The 20,352-nt window shown below is 41.2% G+C and overlaps 1 protein-coding gene across 1 annotated transcript; it reads right to left on the reverse strand.

Annotated features, from left to right (window-relative positions):
* Positions 1–1,276: 1,276 nt before the first annotated feature.
* UBALD2 (UBA like domain containing 2) lies at positions 1,277–20,092 on the reverse strand. Its single transcript, XM_088482506.1, has 3 exons — positions 19,852–20,092; positions 14,404–14,466; positions 1,277–6,236 (listed from the first exon to the last, which is right to left on the reverse strand). Exons 1-3 carry the CDS (start codon positions 19,969–19,971, stop codon positions 5,916–5,918), a joined length of 504 nt encoding a protein of 167 aa, XP_088338632.1. The 5' UTR covers positions 19,972–20,092; the 3' UTR covers positions 1,277–5,915.
* Positions 20,093–20,352: the final 260 nt, after the last annotated feature.

A 20,352-nucleotide genomic window follows, 5' to 3' on the forward strand; every position in this document is an offset into this window, starting at 1 on the left:
TTCAGGAGCATAGGGCCTGATTCAGAGCCGCTCGCTCTGAATCAGGGCCGGGCTATTTTTTTTTTTTGGAGCGGCCTCTTGGCTGCTCGCATAGCTGTAGGTGACCACCCACAGCTATAGCGAGCGGCCATGATTATGGTCGCGATGGTCAAGACCATCGTGACCATCGGGCTTGCGACGAGACCCTTGCGGTAGGGTCTCGTTCATCGCAAGGCCCAGAGCTGTCACTCAGCATCGACAGCTTGCCCCCTTTGGTGCGAGACCCGGAGCGACGGATTGCCTGTCTCTAGCCGGGTCTCGCGCATGCGCTGTGGGCCACCATCGACACGGTTGCGAGCGCTCAGCGCTTGCGACCGAGTCTGAATCAGGCCCATAGTGTGATCTTTGGCTGTATTTGCTCAGGCACACACACCTGCAAAGCTTGTCAGCTGTTGTTCTCCATTTGTAAAAGTTCTCTCAGTGTAAAATAGACATTCAAATAGTTTGGAAATGGTGTTAACCTTTACCAAACAGATGAGCAGCAACAATTGCTTCTCAGAAACCACTGGTGATGTTTTGGTGTGATGTTACCAAAATGTGAATTCTGTACGAAAGAATATAAAAATTCTCATTTTACAGGCACGGTAGCAGTTCCCAATTATCAAATAATGACAGATTAGCAGCAGGGGGAGGCATGGGTGCTGCAATGCAGTCAGCCCAGGTTCACCCTTCTGTACCCCCTCTCCCACCCGAGAGGTTCCATGCCAACTGAGGGGCTGGTTGGAGGTGCAGAGCCTGGCAGCTGGAAGATTAACTTTTGGCAGCCACCAGTATGTGTCTCAGACATAGTTCCATCGGATGCGACCATATTAGGGAAAGCCTAGTTTGCTGTGGTGGCATCTGATGCCACCACGCCAGGCAAGTGGTTAATGCATCATGTATTTTTCATTGTAGTGGCAAGTTATGCATTTTAAGTCAGTTTAAAGTTTGCTACAGCTGTATGCGTTAATGTTACTTGAAGCTTTTTGTTAACTTGCATGCGCAGTGCACAAAGCTATTTGTCCTTCCATACTCCACACACACACACACACACACACACACACACACACACACACACTAACTGCAACTTATCACTAACCCCACTCATACATTAGATTCCAAACATTTGAATATTTTAAATGTTGGAACACCAATGTTTGTTATACAGCTAGGTTTTTGTCAAATATGCTACTACATAAGCTTATAAGATATACAAACACTTTGTCATCATACTGTTCAAAAATACAGACTGCTCAGATTGGGTTAAAAAAAGCATTTATTTTTTTTCTCTTTAAATTAAAAATAAAAAGAATACTCCTCAGTACTTGGAGTTAAACATGATTTTGACCCAATACCCACTTGTGTGAGGAGAAAGCAGGAGCTACGTGCCTCCCCTGCCCCCTTTAGTTGCCTGTGATTGTGCATACAAACCCATTTAACCAGAAGGGCACGCAAGCCCACATCATGAGGTTTATAATACACCTTGCATACTAGGTTTTCAACTATTACCAGTGTACTATATTATATTTAATGTCAAACTCACAATGCTACTGCAGAGGACTGACTTGGCCTAATCTTTCAGCCATCACCACTCAAACAGTAAAATGGCTTCTCAGACCATGGTCAAAAAAACACACACACACTGAGCAACCAGTCACTGACCTGACTGTACTATACTCTTTTACATCTTGCATTACCTTAATGCAAGTACTTTATTTTGTATGTTACTCCCAATGTTCTGGCCGGATTTAAAAGTGCAGCCCTATTCAGTTCATTTTTTTATGTATAAAAGCTCTGTGTCACCCAGTTGGTAGCTCGGACTGTATTGAATATGTAAAATACTACTTTACCTTTAGGAGTATGGCTGCTGACTGTTCTATATAAAATACTGATTTATCTAATCAGTAAAAATAGAAGTACCACAAGATTCTCTCTTTTCTAGTAAATGCACTGAAGATGTAATCCAGAAACAAGAAGCATTTCACTGCAATTATTTTAAGCCCAAGTGGTTTTACATGCCTTGTTCCATCAATGAAGAGCCTATTACAAATAGCAAAGCCTCTTCCTTAACTATAGCCAGACTTGCATGTCATAATGAGCTTGTTAACATGGATAACATTTTAGTAATCTCATTAGACTGATCAGATGAATGCCGATGCTATTTGTTCAGAAATATAGTAAGCTATAGATTCCCATGTTCTTACCCATCACACGGAAATATTGCAGCAAATCCAAAATCACAAGAGCACACTGTACTTTCCCTTTGTATTCCTCTGCATGCAGATACGGTCTTGGTCTATTCCCTAATACCTTCAGCTCCTCCCAAAAGGCCTCCTGTCAATCTTCCACATTTACAATTCAATAGCCTGGGGGCACTGCCACACAGGGCATGGTTTAAGTATTAAATTAATTGGGGACATGGACAACAGAAAGTAACAGCATAGCAGGCAAAGAGAAGACATACTTATAGACTGCATTTTACAAAAAGATTAAAAAAAAAAAAAAGATACAAATCGCCAACACACATTGGATTTGTTACAATGACTAATTGCTAGTAAGTTCAGCTAAACTGGTATTTGAGTAAAAGCACCCATCCCGTACAAGCACATTACAGGTGCCATTAATTGCAGAGGTAGATTAAGGTACCGGCCCTAAACCACTATATGGATGGCAGAATTGTTTGTCACATTCCTAATTTCACATTTACAGTACGACGAAGGAACATTAAGCCCCTTAAGGTTTTTTCCAAACTTCTCAGCAAGGTCACTGCATTCACTCATTTGGGATTAGTGTAATTGAAAATGCTTATGATAGATGTTTTTGCAACTAAAGAATGCAACAAGTTTGACATGTTCCCAATACTATTAACTACCTGCAGTAAAGTGGCTTAGCTCGGTGACGTCCTATAATGCCTCATTTTCATGACGACACAGAGTAATGGTGTGTTTGGCCCCTGCTTTTGCTGTATCACAATAACAAACGCATAGCCCTGGGGAGTGATTTCCTGTTATCCGACGCCTATAGATGCACTTAAATAAATGTATTACACTATAAATTTACCACTGCACTGCCGTATTCATCAATAATGTCAGTGCAGACAGGAGGGATAGGAATCCTCACAAATACTGAGTTGGTCTTCTACATGGCTGCCTCCACACAGATAGTGAACGCAGGCATTTCAAACTAGAGATTATGAAGAGTATAAATCGGTCACATTTATGAACACTAGCATTCCTTACTTTATAGAACTGAAATTAGATCCACCACTAAAAACAGTGCCACCTAGTGGCGGAATACACTAAACTATACTTCAGGGAGAAAAAAATAAATAAAATAAAATGCTTTGAACAAAGCTTCTGTCAGAACAGGAATACTGTTCTTTCATTTAAGTATAGGGAATAGTGGAAGGCTTGAAAACTTACCAAATTACTTTCACAGTCAATAGGGCTGTAACTGCTGCGGCAGAGTGCGTAGAGCAATCACGTAACAAACATTATTATGTTGGGTACAACAATGGAATAACTCCCGATATTAACTACTGCCCCAAATCAGCAGTTTAAAGCATTTCCAGTATGACTACTACACCCCAACCCCCAGATAAAAAAGGAAATACATTTTAGTCTACTTTCTTCCAAATGCCACTATTGGATAGACTATTTGAAACATAATTTTCGGTAAACTGCAATACCCATCATAATACGTTTAATTAGGCAAAATGCTTTTAATATTTTTCTTATAGCATTTTTGAGAGGATGTACTGTTTAAAGCTACCCACACAGGTAATCATTTGATCAATGTCGAACATTGATTTATTCTATATATTAAATATGAATTCTTGTGCGTTCACAACACAGGTCATCCCAACACCGAGTGTACACAGATTGGGGCCTTAGCATACCGTTTGTTTCAAACTCAGTCATTTGGTACACCCAAGCCAGAATCTGTTAAATAGGATTGTTAACTAGCTAGATCAGCCCATTCTGAAATGACCAAAGTATTATCGGAGAACATGGACATTGGTCAGCACAATATATCAGTTGCCACAACAAATGTGAGATATACAGAGACATACCATAATCTCCCCAACTTGTCCAATGTTTTACCACTCAATTGGGTGAAATAAACATGCCATACCCCCCTAAACCTGTATGAAAACGCATTGTGTACTTATTCACAAATACAGATATTAATAGTTCTCATGACCAGACATTTTTATATTGGATTTAATTTGGACAGTAAGAAGAGGGCAGGTGTTTATCCTTAATATGAATATCCTCAGTAAGACAACTAAATACTTATCTGTAAATATTACTGGTAGCCCTTTTAAAACTACGGTAACTCAGTTTCTGCCCATAGTAAGAATAAACCATACTAATTAACTGATACACTTACTAAAATGGAAGTGTAATATTTTGAATAAGAAACTACCTGATAAAAATATGGCACTTGTGTACCGCTCCTCCTCCAAGCTGTGCCACATACTTAGCCAGTAATGGAATGCTTTTAGCCAAAGCCCCTTTTTATTGACAGTAATTGCAGGTCACACTGCCCAACACCTACATCTGGTGAAAAGAACAATATACATAAAACTGAACTTCAGTTATTCCATAATATTACCAAACATGATTAAAATAGTTCTCTTCATACTGCCACTTTAAATGTTATTACACAAACATCTCTTTTTGGTGAATAAGCTCCATTAAATGTTTATTATAAATTTGTGTAGCTGGAGACGTTTATAGGTTTATAATATTGTACCAGCACACACTGTATAACGTGACAACAGAGGAGCTGCAGACAAGGCAGTATTTGCCTTGGGCCAGATACAATGGTTGCTATGGACGTCATCTGGTGGTTTGTTTTTTTGCTCTGGGAGTAGCACAAACTGTTTTGCTCCCAGCTGGGCATGGAAGCAAAAGTGGAGAAAAGGTCTCAAATATCCATAGGATGCCTCCTTTTTTAGAAGCATATAAAAAGATGACCACTTGAAGGTATTTCCTTCCACATCTAGGCATGGCTTTATGCACATTTCCTTTCGTCCTTCATAACATAGAAACTGCGGTATGGTATTGAAACTTGTCTTTAGTTTAAACCCTCCTGCAAAATAAAAAAACAACAACTTGGGATGCCACTGTAGCGCTCTTTTCTTTATTCCATATTCCCATAATGACCGTCATTCCAGAAGTGCCAATTTGAGGTATTGTAAGTGGATAACAAACTTAGTTATTGATGAAGCTGGTATTGCTCTGATGCCAGACATGATAAGACAGAAGGAGCATTAGGATGAATGGCGTCTATCAGTAAAAACCTTTTACCAAGCACCAACTCTAAGTCACAGCCAAGCTACTATCTTCTGTGCAAGCATCCTAAAACTGCCCATAGAAGATCCTCTGATCCAGCCGGTGTCTTGTACTCTGACTATCCAGCAATGAACAGATGGACACAATGTGGTTCTAGATCATTTCAAAAGACTAGGTTAAAATATTCTGTTATGATTACAGATTGAGGAAGAGTAGCGGACAGGAGGAACAATCACAAAGTTTCTTTCCATTTGTTAAACAGTTAAAAGGTGTTCCTTCTAGGTTCAGAACAGGTTATGTATTTATTAACGTGTCTTTGCATGCTCCAAGCCCCTCCCTCCAGCACCTCTCATAAATTCAAATCTTTATATATTATACTTATATATTAAAAAGTGATGTGGAGGAGGTCACCATTCTTACCCCTCCTTCTACTTTCTCTGTTCTTGATGAAAAATCAGAACCTCTTATTTATAAAATAAAACAGACTAGAAAAAAAAAAAAAAAAAGTCAGTTCATAAAACTTAATAGAAGGAAAACAAAGAGAAGGGAGCCACTCATCACAGCTTCCTCCCCTCTTCAGTGCACTCAAACCCAGTCTTATCTCTGCCCATCCATTGCAGTCATGGCTTTCTGGGGGCCCCCTGCAGGCTGCGAGTTGGGAGGCCATGCTGGTTGTGGATGATGGTGGTGGTGATGATGGAGGTGTGTGGTGGGAGAGGCTGGAGGAAGCCAAACAGGCTGTTGGCTGGGTGGTGAGGAGGCCCAATAGGGGTTGAAGTTGCCTGGAGGAGAACAAGCATTGGAGGCGGCTGGACTGTTGCTGTTCTGCAAGCTCTCAGAGGTCCGCAGCTTAGAGAACATGGCCAGAGCATCAGGGAAGTTGGGCGGAGTGGCTGGGGTGTTACTCGGTGTACACATCTGAAATAAAGAAAGTAAGGCCATAATTAATAAATTTACTAAAATTTCTATAAAATCATCAATAACTATTCAGGATACAAACATTTTTTAGACTTCTTGGCAAGGATTAAAAAAACATCAAGATAATAAAATACAACACTTAATCCTCATAAATAAGTAATGATTGTGGGCTTAACAACTCAAAAGTTATGCCAAAAATACACCGTGGAACAGCAGGACCTGTACAGGCACAGACGTCCACTCCATATGTGATGCCCAGTAGAATTTTGCTGTAGAGACAAAATTATTCTTCATTTAAGCAGTGTTCACCCCAGGTAAATTTACCAGCCAGATGAGGGCAGTGTAATCTGACTAGACACAGACATAATTTTTAAAGACTATTGCAGATATTTACCACTTGCTGGCTGGACACAGATAAAACTGCGTCCAGCAATGCACGCAGACACACAGTGCACATCTGCACTCTCCCAGCTACGCTCTCTGCAATGCTCCCACCGTCCAAATCCTGCCGTGTCTCTTAGGGCTCGATTCAATTGAACGCAAATGAAATAATGGCAGGAGGGAGCTCCCGGAGCTATTCAATTCAGCGTGGTTGGGTCAGAAGAGAATGCCCGTTCTCCCGCTCCTTAAACAGGGTGTTTAGTCGCAAGAACGGGCCTTCTCCGACTAAACTTCCCAGCGCGATGCTGTTTCTGCGGCGCTAAGGACAGAAAACAGCATCACGCCTGTACTTTTGTCAGATTTTTGCTCGCACCCCTGGAAAGGTGCGAGAAGAAATCCTTAACAGCGCGCTGAATTGAATAGCTTCGGGAGCTCCCTCCCAGAGCTACAGGTGGAGTCTCCCATGTCCAAAATGCTTGGGACCAGAGGAATTTTGGATAACGGAATATTCCGTATTTTGGAATATTTGCATATCATAATGAAATATCTTGGGAATTGGACCCAAATATACACACAAAATGCATTTATGTGTTATATACACCTTATACACACAGCATGCAGGTAATGTTATATAATACTTTCAATAATATTGTGGCTCAAACAAAGTTTGTGTACATAGGACTTTCATTTATGTTTCATATACACACAGCCTGAAGGTAATTTTATTAAATTTTTAATAATTTGTGCTTTAGATAAAGTTTGTGTACATTGAATCATCAAAAATCAAAGGTTTCATTATCTCAGTCATGCCAAAATAATTCCGTATTTCGGAATATTTGGATATGGGAAACTCAACCTGTCATTAATTCGTGTTCAACTGAATCGAGCCCATAAAGACAGAGCACAACTCTTGGCCGGCAGACTCCTGGAGCAGGACAGTGCCAGGTAGAGTGCCTGTGAAATAGATCCTGGGGAAAATTCTGTCAAGTATTTTCCCCAGTTGCATTTTTAGTGTAGAGGCTCTTTTGTTATAAACATTGTGTGCAGTTAGTGGTCCTTATTGCTGCTGTATTTTAAGCCACGAAGAAGGTCCAGTTGCTCATAATCATCATTTTACATTGATTTAATTTGCACTATAAAAGTGTGCTCTTTTCATATGAAGAAAGAGGACCACGGGTCATCTGAACGATAACATTAACAGCACTGTAAGGTAGTGACAGCAAGTCTACAAACATAAAAGACACAAAAAATATGGTAATTGTAACTAATTAGCAATGTGCATCATGATCCAGAGAATTTAAACAGTTGCCATTTTTTGTTAAGACATAAGACTGGACGATTTTAGGCACAATTTGCACGAAAAACGATGCATCGGAACGATACATTGTTTAAAAACATGCAAATCGTGCAGCTTCCAGGAACAATAACGATCCGATGTGCAGTCCCACGGGTCATTTGTAGTATCTTCAGATCTTACCTACTGCAGGTTAGATCTGCCAATCTCTTTAACGATGCACTGAAATCATTAAGGACGCACGGTAGGTCGTTAGTCACAATGCACAGTTTAGCAAGACAGTCTGTCCAGGAGTGCCGGAAAGTTTCCCGGGGAGTTTAAGGGAAATAGTTGACGACACTGCATCTTTACGAGTCGTCCAGTGTGTGCACACAATGCCAGTCACTGCTACAATTTCATACACAGTGGTCTTGCAAATATATGCTAATGACTCCGCCAGCCGCCACCCACCTCCAGCATCTCACATCCATCCCTTACAGACAACAGTGAAAGTATTGGTCGCATATCCAACCTCTGAGCAACCCTATGCGATCTCAGAATAAGCGTCTCACCTAAAATGCCGGGGAAATCGCCAATTGCGAATGATTTTGCAGAGGCTCAATTTTCTAACCAACCACATTACCAGTCCGCAGTGTCCCCGCAGGTGGGAAAAGTTTTGATCGTCAGCGCGTGAATAGATGTAGTGTTCATGGCAGCTAATCACAGTGAGGGGAGAGCTTTTACAAAGGTGCAGGGCTTCCCCCAAGAGTGACGAATTGGGGGATGTGTCACGTGAACCCACACCCCATCCTGGTCAGCTACGCCCCCTTTTCGGGAACGCACGCGCGCACAGGGAAGCCCTGCCACCGGTCTCGCGTGAACACTATGTACAGATGCTGAAAGTGAGCATCTTTTGGATCGTACACACGGTCAGATTTGTCAGATGAACGATTGAACGATTAAACGATCTGAACGATCTGAACGATCTGAACGATCTGAACGATCTGAACGATTTGAACGATTTGAGCGATTGAGCGATTTTTGACTGCATTAAAATGAATGGAATCGTCCAAGTCTGACTGCAAACCCATCAGATGTCAGATATCGTTATCTGACAAACGGGAACGCGCATCGTTGATCGTCCATCGTTCAGGCATGTCAGATATGAACGATTTTCCTTCAGATATGAACGACTGAACGATTTTTAAATCGTTATCGTCCATATCTGAAGAAAAAATCTGATCGTGTGTATGCACCATAATTCTGTGCACATTCGCCGGCACAATGTACACAAAGAACTGTGTAGCTGCATTTGCATAAAGTCACAGAGAAGCGACCGCCAATAGACGCTGCTGTGCGCTTCTACGTCAGACTCAGAATCAGGCCCTAAAAGTGCAGTTCTTCACCGATGTCTGAATAGTGTAGTTTTCCATTTTGACACATGGCATTACCAGTTGTATACGGGAGATGAGTGACTACTTATGACATATTGATATGCTGGGTGCAAAGGACACTTAAAATAGAATGTGTAAACACAAGGAGGAGCTAATCAAAGGTCACTTATACAGACACTGGATGGTCAGACTCCCACGCCTTATCAGCTATAAACAACCAGGACTGGATTTTTAGGACAATGTATTTTTAATTGTAAACGTGCTGCAGGCCCTGCACTTTAGCAGGAAATGAGTTAACAAAAATGCAGAATCTCCTCACTATACCATTTCCCCAACGCCTCAGAATCACTCCTTCCTGTTTTTAAATGCAGGTACAAATATGATATCCAACTAATATAGATAAAAGCGGAGCAAAGCTCACATTCTACACTTTTGGGTTAGATTATTCTGTTCTCTGGGCATTTCTTACTATGCTTGTCAGGGATGTCTGTGTACTTTAATACATTTTATAGATTTCCAGGCAGTGGCGTATCTAAGGTGGGGGGGGGGGGGGGCCCGCCCTAGTTATGCAGTGTAGCGCCGACCGCAATGTGTGCAATCAGCGCTACACATTTACACAGTACCGGCACTAGGCTTCCCTGCGCCCAGCGCCAGTCCTGTGCTGCACAGCCCAGCCCCTTCCCTCCCTCTGAGCGCTTACCCAATAGCGCCAGTAGGAGGGTGGGAGGCGGGCTCAGGCTGTGCTAACACACACATCACCGCCAAGCAGCAGCGATTTGTGTGTGAATCGGCAGCCAATGAGAGTCAGACAGACTCATTGACTGCTGCAGCGCCCACTGCAAGAGTCGGGCTGGAGCTCACTCATGAGCTCTGCCTTCCGGCTCATGCAGTGGGTAATGGGAGAGACGTCATAACGTCTCTCCCATAATGCTGAGAGCGCCAGCCCGGGAGGACTGACGTGTGACGGGAGCAGTGACCGGAGCCGGAGCGTGGATTCAGGCAAGTGCATTTTTTTCTGTAACTTGCGTGTCTGCACTATGGGTGGGTGTGGGGGGAGGGGGGGGGGTACTACTACTGGGGGCACCATTACTGGGGGGGAAGCTACTACTACTGGGTGCACCATTACTGGGGGGGGAAAGCTTCTACTATTACTACCGGGGGCACCATTACTGGGGGGGGGGTAGGGGGGTGGAGCTGCTACTACTACTGGGGGCACCATTACTGGGGGGGGGGGGGGGAAGCTACTACTACTGGAGGCACCATTACTGGGGGGGAGTTACTACTACTACTGGGGACACCATTGCTGGGAGGGAGCTTCTGCTACTACTGGGGGCACAGTTACTGGGAGGGGGAGCTACCACTACTAGGGGCACCATTACTTTGGGGGGAGCTACCACTTCTGGGGGTACCATTATTGGGGGGGGGGGGGGGGAAGCTACTACTACTACTCCTGGGGACACCAATCCTGGGGGGGAGCTACTTCTACTACTACTGGTAGCACCATTACTGGAGGGGGGGGAGCTGCCAGTACTGGTGGCACCATTAATAGGGGGGGGGCTACTACTGCGGGGGGGGGGGGGAAACTACTACTGGGGGCACTATATTAGGGGCTTACTACTAGGGGACCACTACTGGGGGCCTGCATAGGGAGGACCACTACTGGGGGCATTGCATACTGGGGGAACTGTATAAGGGGCACTACTGGGGTTGAGGTGCATATGGAAAGGAATGTTCAGAGTGACGATAAAGGGGTGTGTCATGTGGACACACCCCATTTTTAAGTGACCACGCCCATTCTTCGGCGCGCGCACATAGTAGAAGGGGAGGGGGGCCTCCATTTTTACATTTGCCTTGGGCTCCAAATACCCTAGTTACGCCACTATTTCTAGGTTAAAAAATTTTCTTGCCTGTAACCTCACAGAGCATAAAAAAACAAAAACAAACAAAAAAGAAAAATCAACTTTCCTAGAGGAATGATTATCAGTAAATCTTTACAACAACCTGAAAAAACAATCACGGCACATCATGTCTGTTAATTTGTGGGGATACAGATATGATGAGATACAGATGTGGGGAGGTGAAAGAAGCACAAATAAACAAATACAAGCTGTAATAGTAATAGAAAGCAAAAAGGTTGTGTATTACAGTGCGTAATAAAATACATATAAACGCACCAGTAATTTTAATTACCGAAGGGCAGGTGGCTGTCAAGTTATACAGAGGGACTGACAGATACTCTATGTGGATTGAATGATTAACTGGAGCAGTGACGTCACTGTGACTGAGAGGATGGCATGCACAGCTTTATAAATGTTCTATCATACACTTTTTCTGCATGTGGGAGGAGTTAAGTTATCTGTAAAGGAATCAGGATGTACAATATGGCCCATATACACAGTTGTTTGGTAACAGCTTCTACCAATACAATCCCGGGATTCACAAAACAGGCCATAAACGCATAAAAAAACCAAAATGTAATTTTAACAATCACTTGTGAGCATGTTAATATGGTGTATAAGGAAGACTTATGAAGAACGCAAGAGGATTCATTGGTAGGTTAAATTATAAAACAATCTGGGGTTTACAAATATATTTAAAAAGGACAACAAAGGTTTTTTTCCACCCAGGACCAGGGGGAATACACGGTGACCTGGGAATTGCCATTTTCATTACCAACATAGAAAGGGATTTTTCACTGTGAGGATAGTCTGACTGGAACTCAGAGCCAAAGGAGGAAGTTCAGGCAGAATCACTGGTTGTCTTTCTTACAAGGAATTAGGTCCATGATTATAATGTGCAACATTAGGTAGTTAGAATAGGGGTGATTGATGCATACAATTAACAAGGTTTTCACATGAAGAATACGGTCAACCACCTTCTTGTGAGGTTAAGCGGATATATCCTTCAAGAGAAATTTCTTTTACCATTGCATGATCAGCACACATACAGAATTTATACAAACTTGATGGATTTGGATCTTTTACCTCCTGTTGGCTTGGTTTCATCAACCCTAAAAGAAACCTTCATATGAGTGAATACGTCTGATAGACCGTTAGTGTGGTACACTGATTAGTCTTTGCTGCTATATATACTTGGAACATATAAAAGAAACCTTTATGTATTTAGCGATACCTCCAAATAAGTGAGCGGGGTACGCTATCTCCTCTTAAACCTGTGGTGGTGGGATTGAATCACAAGTAGAAGATAAAAAACCTTTATGAACACAAAGTGGTGTCTTATTGTGGGTGGGGGACGCCCATAATTTCTCTATAACAAATTAGCATTTCTCCACATATAGGCTATACTCCATTTTTATGACAATACTATACATTGGTTATTTTGTGTCTTTTTATATTGTATGCGCATGCGCCCGGCATCTGTTCGTGTTGGAGAAGTTAGAAATAGATGTTCTTGACCTAACTCAATCATAAAAAAAAAAATACATAAATTTCCAAGCGATTTTTGGGAAAAATATTAGCCATGGATTTAGCAAAGATAAGGGATAACCAAACCGACAAAAATCATTCTGACCAAATTGACCATAGATTGTGTGGGTGTGATTTAATAACAGCAAATTGCTACTACACTTTTCTATTAATATTGCATTAAAGGTGTACTTTAGCGGTTAGTTGACTTCTGATTAAAATTTCTATAAAGAAAACTACAGTGAAGAAAACTACAGTGAAGAATTGACATGTTTATTTAATAGTACATTTGCTCAAGAAAGCCTTACATATATTGTAAGGGAGCGATTCAATTGTTAGCGCCAGTGGCTGTCAGTACCGTGCAACCAACAAAACAATTCAATTGTTGTTCTGTTTGGACGCGATATCCGCAGGCGCCTGCATTTCTGCTCTTCCCCTGCTGAGGAGGCGAGCAGAAATGTGCGATAATTCCTGGTTTTGGCGGCCTTAACCAGGACTGTAGAAGGGTTTAGCAGTTTTATGCGGCTAAACTTGGTCTAATTGGGTATGACAAGTGCAATAATTAACGGGTGCCCAAAAACAATTGAATTGCATTATTGGGTGCCCATTAAGAAGACCCCCTATGTCAGAGACTAATGAGAAAGCTAATTTTGTTAGATGCTTCCAAACATTCTTATTTTATATATATTTAACCTAGACTGGGAGTGTGTTAGTTTTGACAGCGATGTACCAGGCTAATTTTTTATTCTTTTTGCCCTCTCAATGCAGACTAGTCGCCCGAAAAAAGCCTTATTGTGCCACCCAAAAGGTACCTGGTACCTCCAAGAGTTCAGGGTCACTTGATATGGCTTATAGCATAGGTTCTCAAACTCGGTCCTCGGGACCCCAAACAGGTCTTTGTTTTCCAGGTCTCCTCACAGAATCAAAAGTGAAATAAATAGCTCCATCTGTGGATCTTATAAAAGGTGTCAGTGAGTAATGACTACACCTGTGCACCTGCTGGGTGACCTGGAAAACGTGACCTGTGTGGAGTCCTGAGGGTAGAGATTGAGAACCACTAGCTTATAGTTATCTTTATATTGAAATTACCTTTATTAAAAAGGAAAGATTCAGGTTACAGAAAACAAAAATCTTAATTTATTGAGCCTAAATATTTAAATTCTGCAGTAAATGAAGAATCTAAAATACGGCTACTATGGAGAATATATAATAATATATCCAGGGAAATGGCACTCACAGTCATCAGCAAAGAAGGGTGCCCTCCGCATGTAACCAACAATGGTCCCAGATATAGTTCCTCTGGCAGCGGCACTCCACAAGAGATAACAGTAGGCAGGAGTAATGCATTACTCCTGCCTACTGTTATCTCTTGTGGAGTGCCGCTGCCAGAGGAAATATATATATATATATATATATATATATATATATAAACCAGACACTTATGCAAAACTAGATTCTGCTGCCCAGCCCACCAGAAGCTCTCACTTTGCTGGAGGCCATTTTGCTGTGGTGGTTACACACTCTGCTCCCTGCTGTGTTCACATGCATTGCAGGACACCAAAATCACTCACTGATCTGCATTACACATTCCTGTCAGCAGGGACAGACCCATGTACTTAAAGAGTGACATTAACCCTTTAGATATTGATAGAACACCCAACAAATGTCATGCAAGATAGGGCAATCATAATTACCATGTGCGGATGATGCTGTGCACTGGGTATGTTGGATTCCTGGAAAAAGGTGCTGAGAGCTGTCTGAATACAGAGAAGAACAAAATAAGGGAAATCAGATTATGTGGAACAAACCTTTTTAAATTAACCAACAATCAAAAGATGAACTGGAAATCAAAAACAGCTATGGCCTTTCTGTGTGAAAGTGAGCTGACAAGTACAAAGGCTACCCCACTGAGTAAACATGCAAGCTGGTCTGGAGAGGAGATGGATGGCATGTAAACACAGAACTCACACCTCTGGTGTTGTGGAACAAGAATTAACCCAGATTTGTCTAAGACATGTACAGCCAGAAAGGGAGGGTCCAACATCTCAGACTAAATAATGATGGCTGCTTTCATTGAACATATTACCTCACAAAAAGCAAAAAACACAATTTAAACAATTCTACTGACTTTGAAGCATAAAACGCAGGGTTCTCGGTGATCTAATAAGCACACATTATGCTATTTAGCCCATTCAGTATTTGCCAGTAAATGTGAAGATGAAAAATATGGCACATGGATTTACATGCAGACAGCTGGAGACATACATAAACCTGAGATGTAATAATCTTGTACATGGGAGTGCTTTGCTTTCATTTAGCAGGTCTGTGTATATCAGACCGCTTTCACGCCATAACGTGACTGAACAAAAGACACAGCTCCTGCTTAGAAGTGTACACAGTTATACATGAAGCACAATAACCATGTTCATCAAAATGCAAGTGATTTGCAAAGATCAAGCTGTTGTATCTTATACATGTCTAATATGTTCATGAAAAAAAACAAGCCTTTCACATTACGATAAAGTATACATTAGTACAGTATTATTCTATACTTTGTGACGAACAGACGCAGGATCATACACTGTCTTCCTTATACATTATTGTGCAACAGATGCAGAAAGCATTACACGGTGGAGAGAACTGCCCTGCCCCCACCTACTCCATGTATTACTGTAAACAATGAATTTGGTCTTTGGATAAGAGGGTTACACGCATAGTCCATTAATAAACACAACTGACACAGATTTTCCAAATTGCCAATAAATGAAAGAGAAGAGTAGGTATGTGTACATCTGTATGTGTGTGTGAGCAGCAGAGCCAGGAGGAGACAAAACTGACAACAATAACAATGAGGGTTAACTCCTTCACTACCCAAGAGCCACACTGCGGAATTTCACAATAGAAACATGCGACACAGACGAGACCTCAACACATCCTATTTCAAATGCTGAACGTCTCATTAACAAACACAGTACAGAGGTAAATATATTGTAATCATTTGTCTTGAAAAACATTTACAACAGTAATGAAAAAAAACAAAACATTGAATACTCAAACTACAGGACATGCAATAAAAAAAAAAAAAATAGTTGAAGGGGTATTAAACATTAGCATTTGATTGTCAATAGTTGTAGGTTTGTATTTTTTTTTTTAAATATGTCAAAGTATTATTTTTAGTCATCATTTACAGAATACAATTTTACAGGGAACATAAAACATGTTTCCCCATATTTAAAGTAAAAAGTGTAAACTGTTCAGTTGCAATCATTCATTTCTAGGAATAAAACACAGATGATGCATTAAATAAACCAGAGCAGTTTTTAAAACATGGACATCAAATATCCACAGCACTCAGTAAAACGCTCTCCAATTAAAATGCATTACATTCAGAACACTCAAATACACAATACGTTTTAATCACTGCACTTTCCAGCTGCAACAGAGATCAGGCCTGAGCACTTCTGGAGCTGAAAAAGCCTGTGTGTGACACCATGCTCAGGGGTGCATATAGAACAAAAGAAAAGCTATTCGACAAATACTGTTCGGATATAAGTTTTGAGCATTATCTCACGTGAATGGATATTTAGAGACACTCAACATCCTTAAATTAAATATGCAACCACTAGGGAGTCATGTAAATTAGGGTCTAGACTAAATATAATGAGGTATAGATGGGCATCGCAACCTTTTCCTTTGTGAGGTACCGCAAACATGCTTCAAAATAATAAATAAATCCGACGACTGTTTCACAATAAAGCATTCCTGCACACACATTTATTAATAAAACATTGTTTTATATATATTCAGAATTAGAACATTTTACTCCATCCAAAAAGGAAGACTACATAGATATGTATTCTTATTTAAGCACACCTCCCTTATTATCACGCTTTTCCTCTGCTTGTTATGTTCAGTCCACTTCTCTATATTCAATTCCCAGGAATGAGCGGCTGCGGTTTTCAGCTGCGTTCATCTCTGGGAATTACAGTTACGATAAATTTTCACTTCCAAGAAAAAATTTGCAATATTGGTGGCTACAATGTGCAGGAAAAGCAATAGACTGCTGGCACTGCGCCGCTAACTGAACAGTCCTCAAATTGTCCCATTTCATCCCATTCCTTTACATATGTATATACTACTGGCTTCACCAAACATATTTTGTGTGCGATAGTGAAGCGTCAACATCGATTGACATACAGCCAATTAGTGACAAATCCTACTTTAGAACATTGTCACCACTGCCAAAAAAAAAGAAAAAAAAGAATGCCATATACCAAGAAGCAGCCACACGACTCCGGTTGCCCTTTGGAATGAGAATCGCTCACATAAAAGGGGCATTTACTAATATAGCTCAGAGGTGCAAATCTGCAGTAAACCTGAAAAGCAATACAAAATTAGTTCCTAGACTAGAGCAAATTACACACAGAAAAACAAAAGGTCTTATTTACAGCTATGGTTTACAGTAAATTTGCACCTTTGAGCAATATTTGTAAATAATCCTACAGCAATTAGCCAGGAAAGTTATTAGAGCAATAAAACAAGGCAGGCCACGCCATCAAAGTGACAGTATATTCTATTGTTATGTGGGGGGTGAAGGGAGAACCTGCATTCACCAAGTAAAGTTTTCATGCAATGCAAAAATGTACTTGCAGATCTGGGGATTTTCCACATCATGGAGGTTATGCTTTCAATGTTTATCATGAACAACTATAGATATTAAGTGTACACACATTATGTGAGACTATGGGGACGATTCAATTTTTTTTTTTTGGAGGGGGGGGGCGCGATAATGAATCGCCGCCCGATGGAGCAATTCAATTGCTTTGGCCGCCCATTAATTGTTGCAATTGTCGTGTCCACAAGCACAGGGTTTAGCCCCACAAAGCGACTAAACCCGCGTAAACTAATGGGGATGATGCAAAAAGCGCTGTTTTGGTGCCCAAATGCAGGACTTTCTGCACATTGCTGCTCGCCACCTCAGGAAGCGTTGAGCAGAAATGTGGGCACCTGCAGTACTCACCCCCAATTAGAGCAACATTAAATTGCTTTGTCGGGTACCCATTAATTATAGTCGACCCCATAAAAAATTTAAATCGGCCCATATGGAATGGATGATCATGCGTATATATAGGTTTGTAGTTCCTTCTTCTGTCAAATGTTTAGTCAGCAGGCCATGTCATTTTTAACATCCTCTAATTCAAAACGGTTTCACATTGAATTATCCCTATGAACAGCACCTCCTAACAGATGGCCAACATGGTTATATTCTAGGCTCATAGTTCAAGCAAGTACATATGAGAGATACAATTACTGTGTTTATAAATAGAAGTGGGCTTCACACCATTACTACCACTTCTATAGGATTCAGCAAAGGATCATTGGTCACAAATGCAGACTAAACAGACTCCAAATCTCATGTAATATTATTATAATATATATTATTAATAAATAAAAAAGGGCATTATGGGAGATATAGAAATTATATATTATATATACACACACACACACACATATAGGGTGCATATGTATCACAGCTTGATGTGAGATAAAATAGTGAGATATAGATCACCAACCAATCAGCTTCTAACTTGCATTTTGCAGGCGGTGTTTAAGAAGTGATAGTTGTGATATACATTTCATAATTTTACCTCACATCAAGCTTTGATACATATGCCCCTCGGTGTGATGATTTAATTTGTCCTACACATATATACACACACACACACACACACATATATATGTGTAATTTTTTATTTCATATAATCACAAAAAAAAAAAACATTTAAATTGTTAGAATAAAATATATTATTGTTTTGTTGATGCATATTTTTCTCTACATGTAAAATCCAAGTGGTCTATACAAGTTTTGGTTATATGAAAAACCATGTACATAATTTTCAAAAGTGTACTTCATATGGGAAGTCTGCTGTCATCAAATACACTGTAAATAAATATAAAGCACAGTGGGCAAACACAATATACCCAAACAATTAACAAAAACAAGCATGCCTGCATTATCTTAAGCTGGGCACACAGACGATAAATTGAACAATTTGTCGTTTTGAGGCACATCTGAATGACAAATCAACCACATCGTCCAGTGTGTACGTACTATTGTGTGTGTCACTCGTCGCATCTTCAGATCTGTCTGCAGTGCAGGCCAATCTAAATATCCGTCAGGGAAACGATATATATCAGGCATTCATACACCTGATCGGGCAGTATGTACTGACCGCCAGATATATTGTGCGGTCCTATCTTCCATCACTGGGTACACACATCGTCTAGTGTGTACCCAGCTTTAGGATAAATTCCTGAATAGGAATGATAATTATACCCCTTTCATACATAGTACAAATACACGGGTTTTAGCATGTGAACGTCCATCTACCATGGTTTTTGCTATGTGTGAAGGCAAATGACCATGGTCGAAGTCCCCGATATGTTGATAAATTCGTGTATTTCCCAGGTTGACGATCTGAAAGTGGTATTAGTGTGGTGTATATAAATAGGTTTTACAAGGAGCATTAAAATAAGGGTATACTGTAGTTTAGTGAGCTATCCACTATGGAACAGAAAGCACTGGCTTTTATTTAAATCATTAGTTTTAACCCCATAGCAACAATACAAAAAGGTATAAATATGATGGTCTATAGCTCAAACTAAAGCAAAGTTGTTGTTTTTTTTTAAGAAAGCTTTATACATTACATATATACTTTAGTGAGTCAAATTTTCCAATGTCAGCGTGGCCACTAGGGCAGATCCCACGCTATTATACATTATGGTGGTAACAATCCTTGGCTGGCACAGTTAGGAGGAAAAAAACAAAACAATGCCAACCTTGCTTACCACAAGGCATTCACTACATAGTGCAAAAAGTAGTGGGTACACACATACATAGGTTTTGTTTTTTTTAATTACAATCACACATTTATTAACATATAATCATGAATTAGCATTGTGAGATACAAAAACAGGTAACTATTTAGACACAGGTTCAGCATGTCACATGCAGTGTAAATGTGTGTTGTATACATACAATGTGAAGGGAGAGCTGGCGTGTGCGGCTACCAGCGTGGTGTATGTCTGTGTATACACATCTCAGCACAGGGCGTGTGTATAAACAGTATGCGCCGTCTCACCTCAAATTGCCAGTGTGCCGCCTGCAGTAGCTGCTTGGCCTGATCCGCCGCGCACCCTGCCGCCAGCACAAACTGATTAATCATAACCTGGTGCCGCAGTTCCTCCATATTTACCGACATCCCCGGGCACCGCTCCACGCCCGGCCGCCTCGCCGCTATGTCCTCTCCAGCCACAGATAGTCTCCCAGCGCGTCACCCACTGTAGGGCGGGGCTTGGCTTTGCACCGCAGCCACTCATTAGTTCATAGAGCTGCCAATCTATGTCACTGCGCTCCGTGAGCCGCTCGGCTATTGGTTCTCCGGCTTGTTTTGGGTCTCGGCGCTCTGTGATTGGCGAAGACGTCTTCTCTGTTGTTGTGCCCGCCTATCTTGATGTTTTGGACCGTGCTGATAGGCTGCCTGTTTGTGTTGACGAGCGCAGAGATAGTCACGCCGGCCGCTAATTGGCTGCCAGGAGCCGACTAGGCCTGGAAGCCGCTGTTTGGCTGTAGCTGGAGAGTT

The sequence above is a fragment of the Taudactylus pleione genome, unplaced genomic scaffold (assembly GCF_031769625.1).
Source record: "Taudactylus pleione unplaced genomic scaffold, aTauple2 ptg000290l, whole genome shotgun sequence".
Taxonomy (NCBI): domain Eukaryota; kingdom Metazoa; phylum Chordata; class Amphibia; order Anura; family Myobatrachidae; genus Taudactylus; species Taudactylus pleione.

What these genes read in the sequence shown, in the direction of transcription:
- UBALD2 (XM_088482506.1), bottom strand. Translation starts at nt 19,971, where the DNA reads ATGTCGGTAAATATGGAGGAACTGCGGCACCAGGTTATGATTAATCAG. An exon ending in CGGCACACTGGCAATTTGAG is followed by an intron (nt 14,467 to 19,851) that starts GTGAGACGGCGC and finishes CTCTGTATTCAG; the next exon opens with ACAGCTCTCAGCACCTTTTT. An exon ending in CACAGCATCATCCGCACATG is followed by an intron (nt 6,237 to 14,403) that starts GTAATTATGATT and finishes TCTTTATTTCAG; the next exon opens with ATGTGTACACCGAGTAACAC.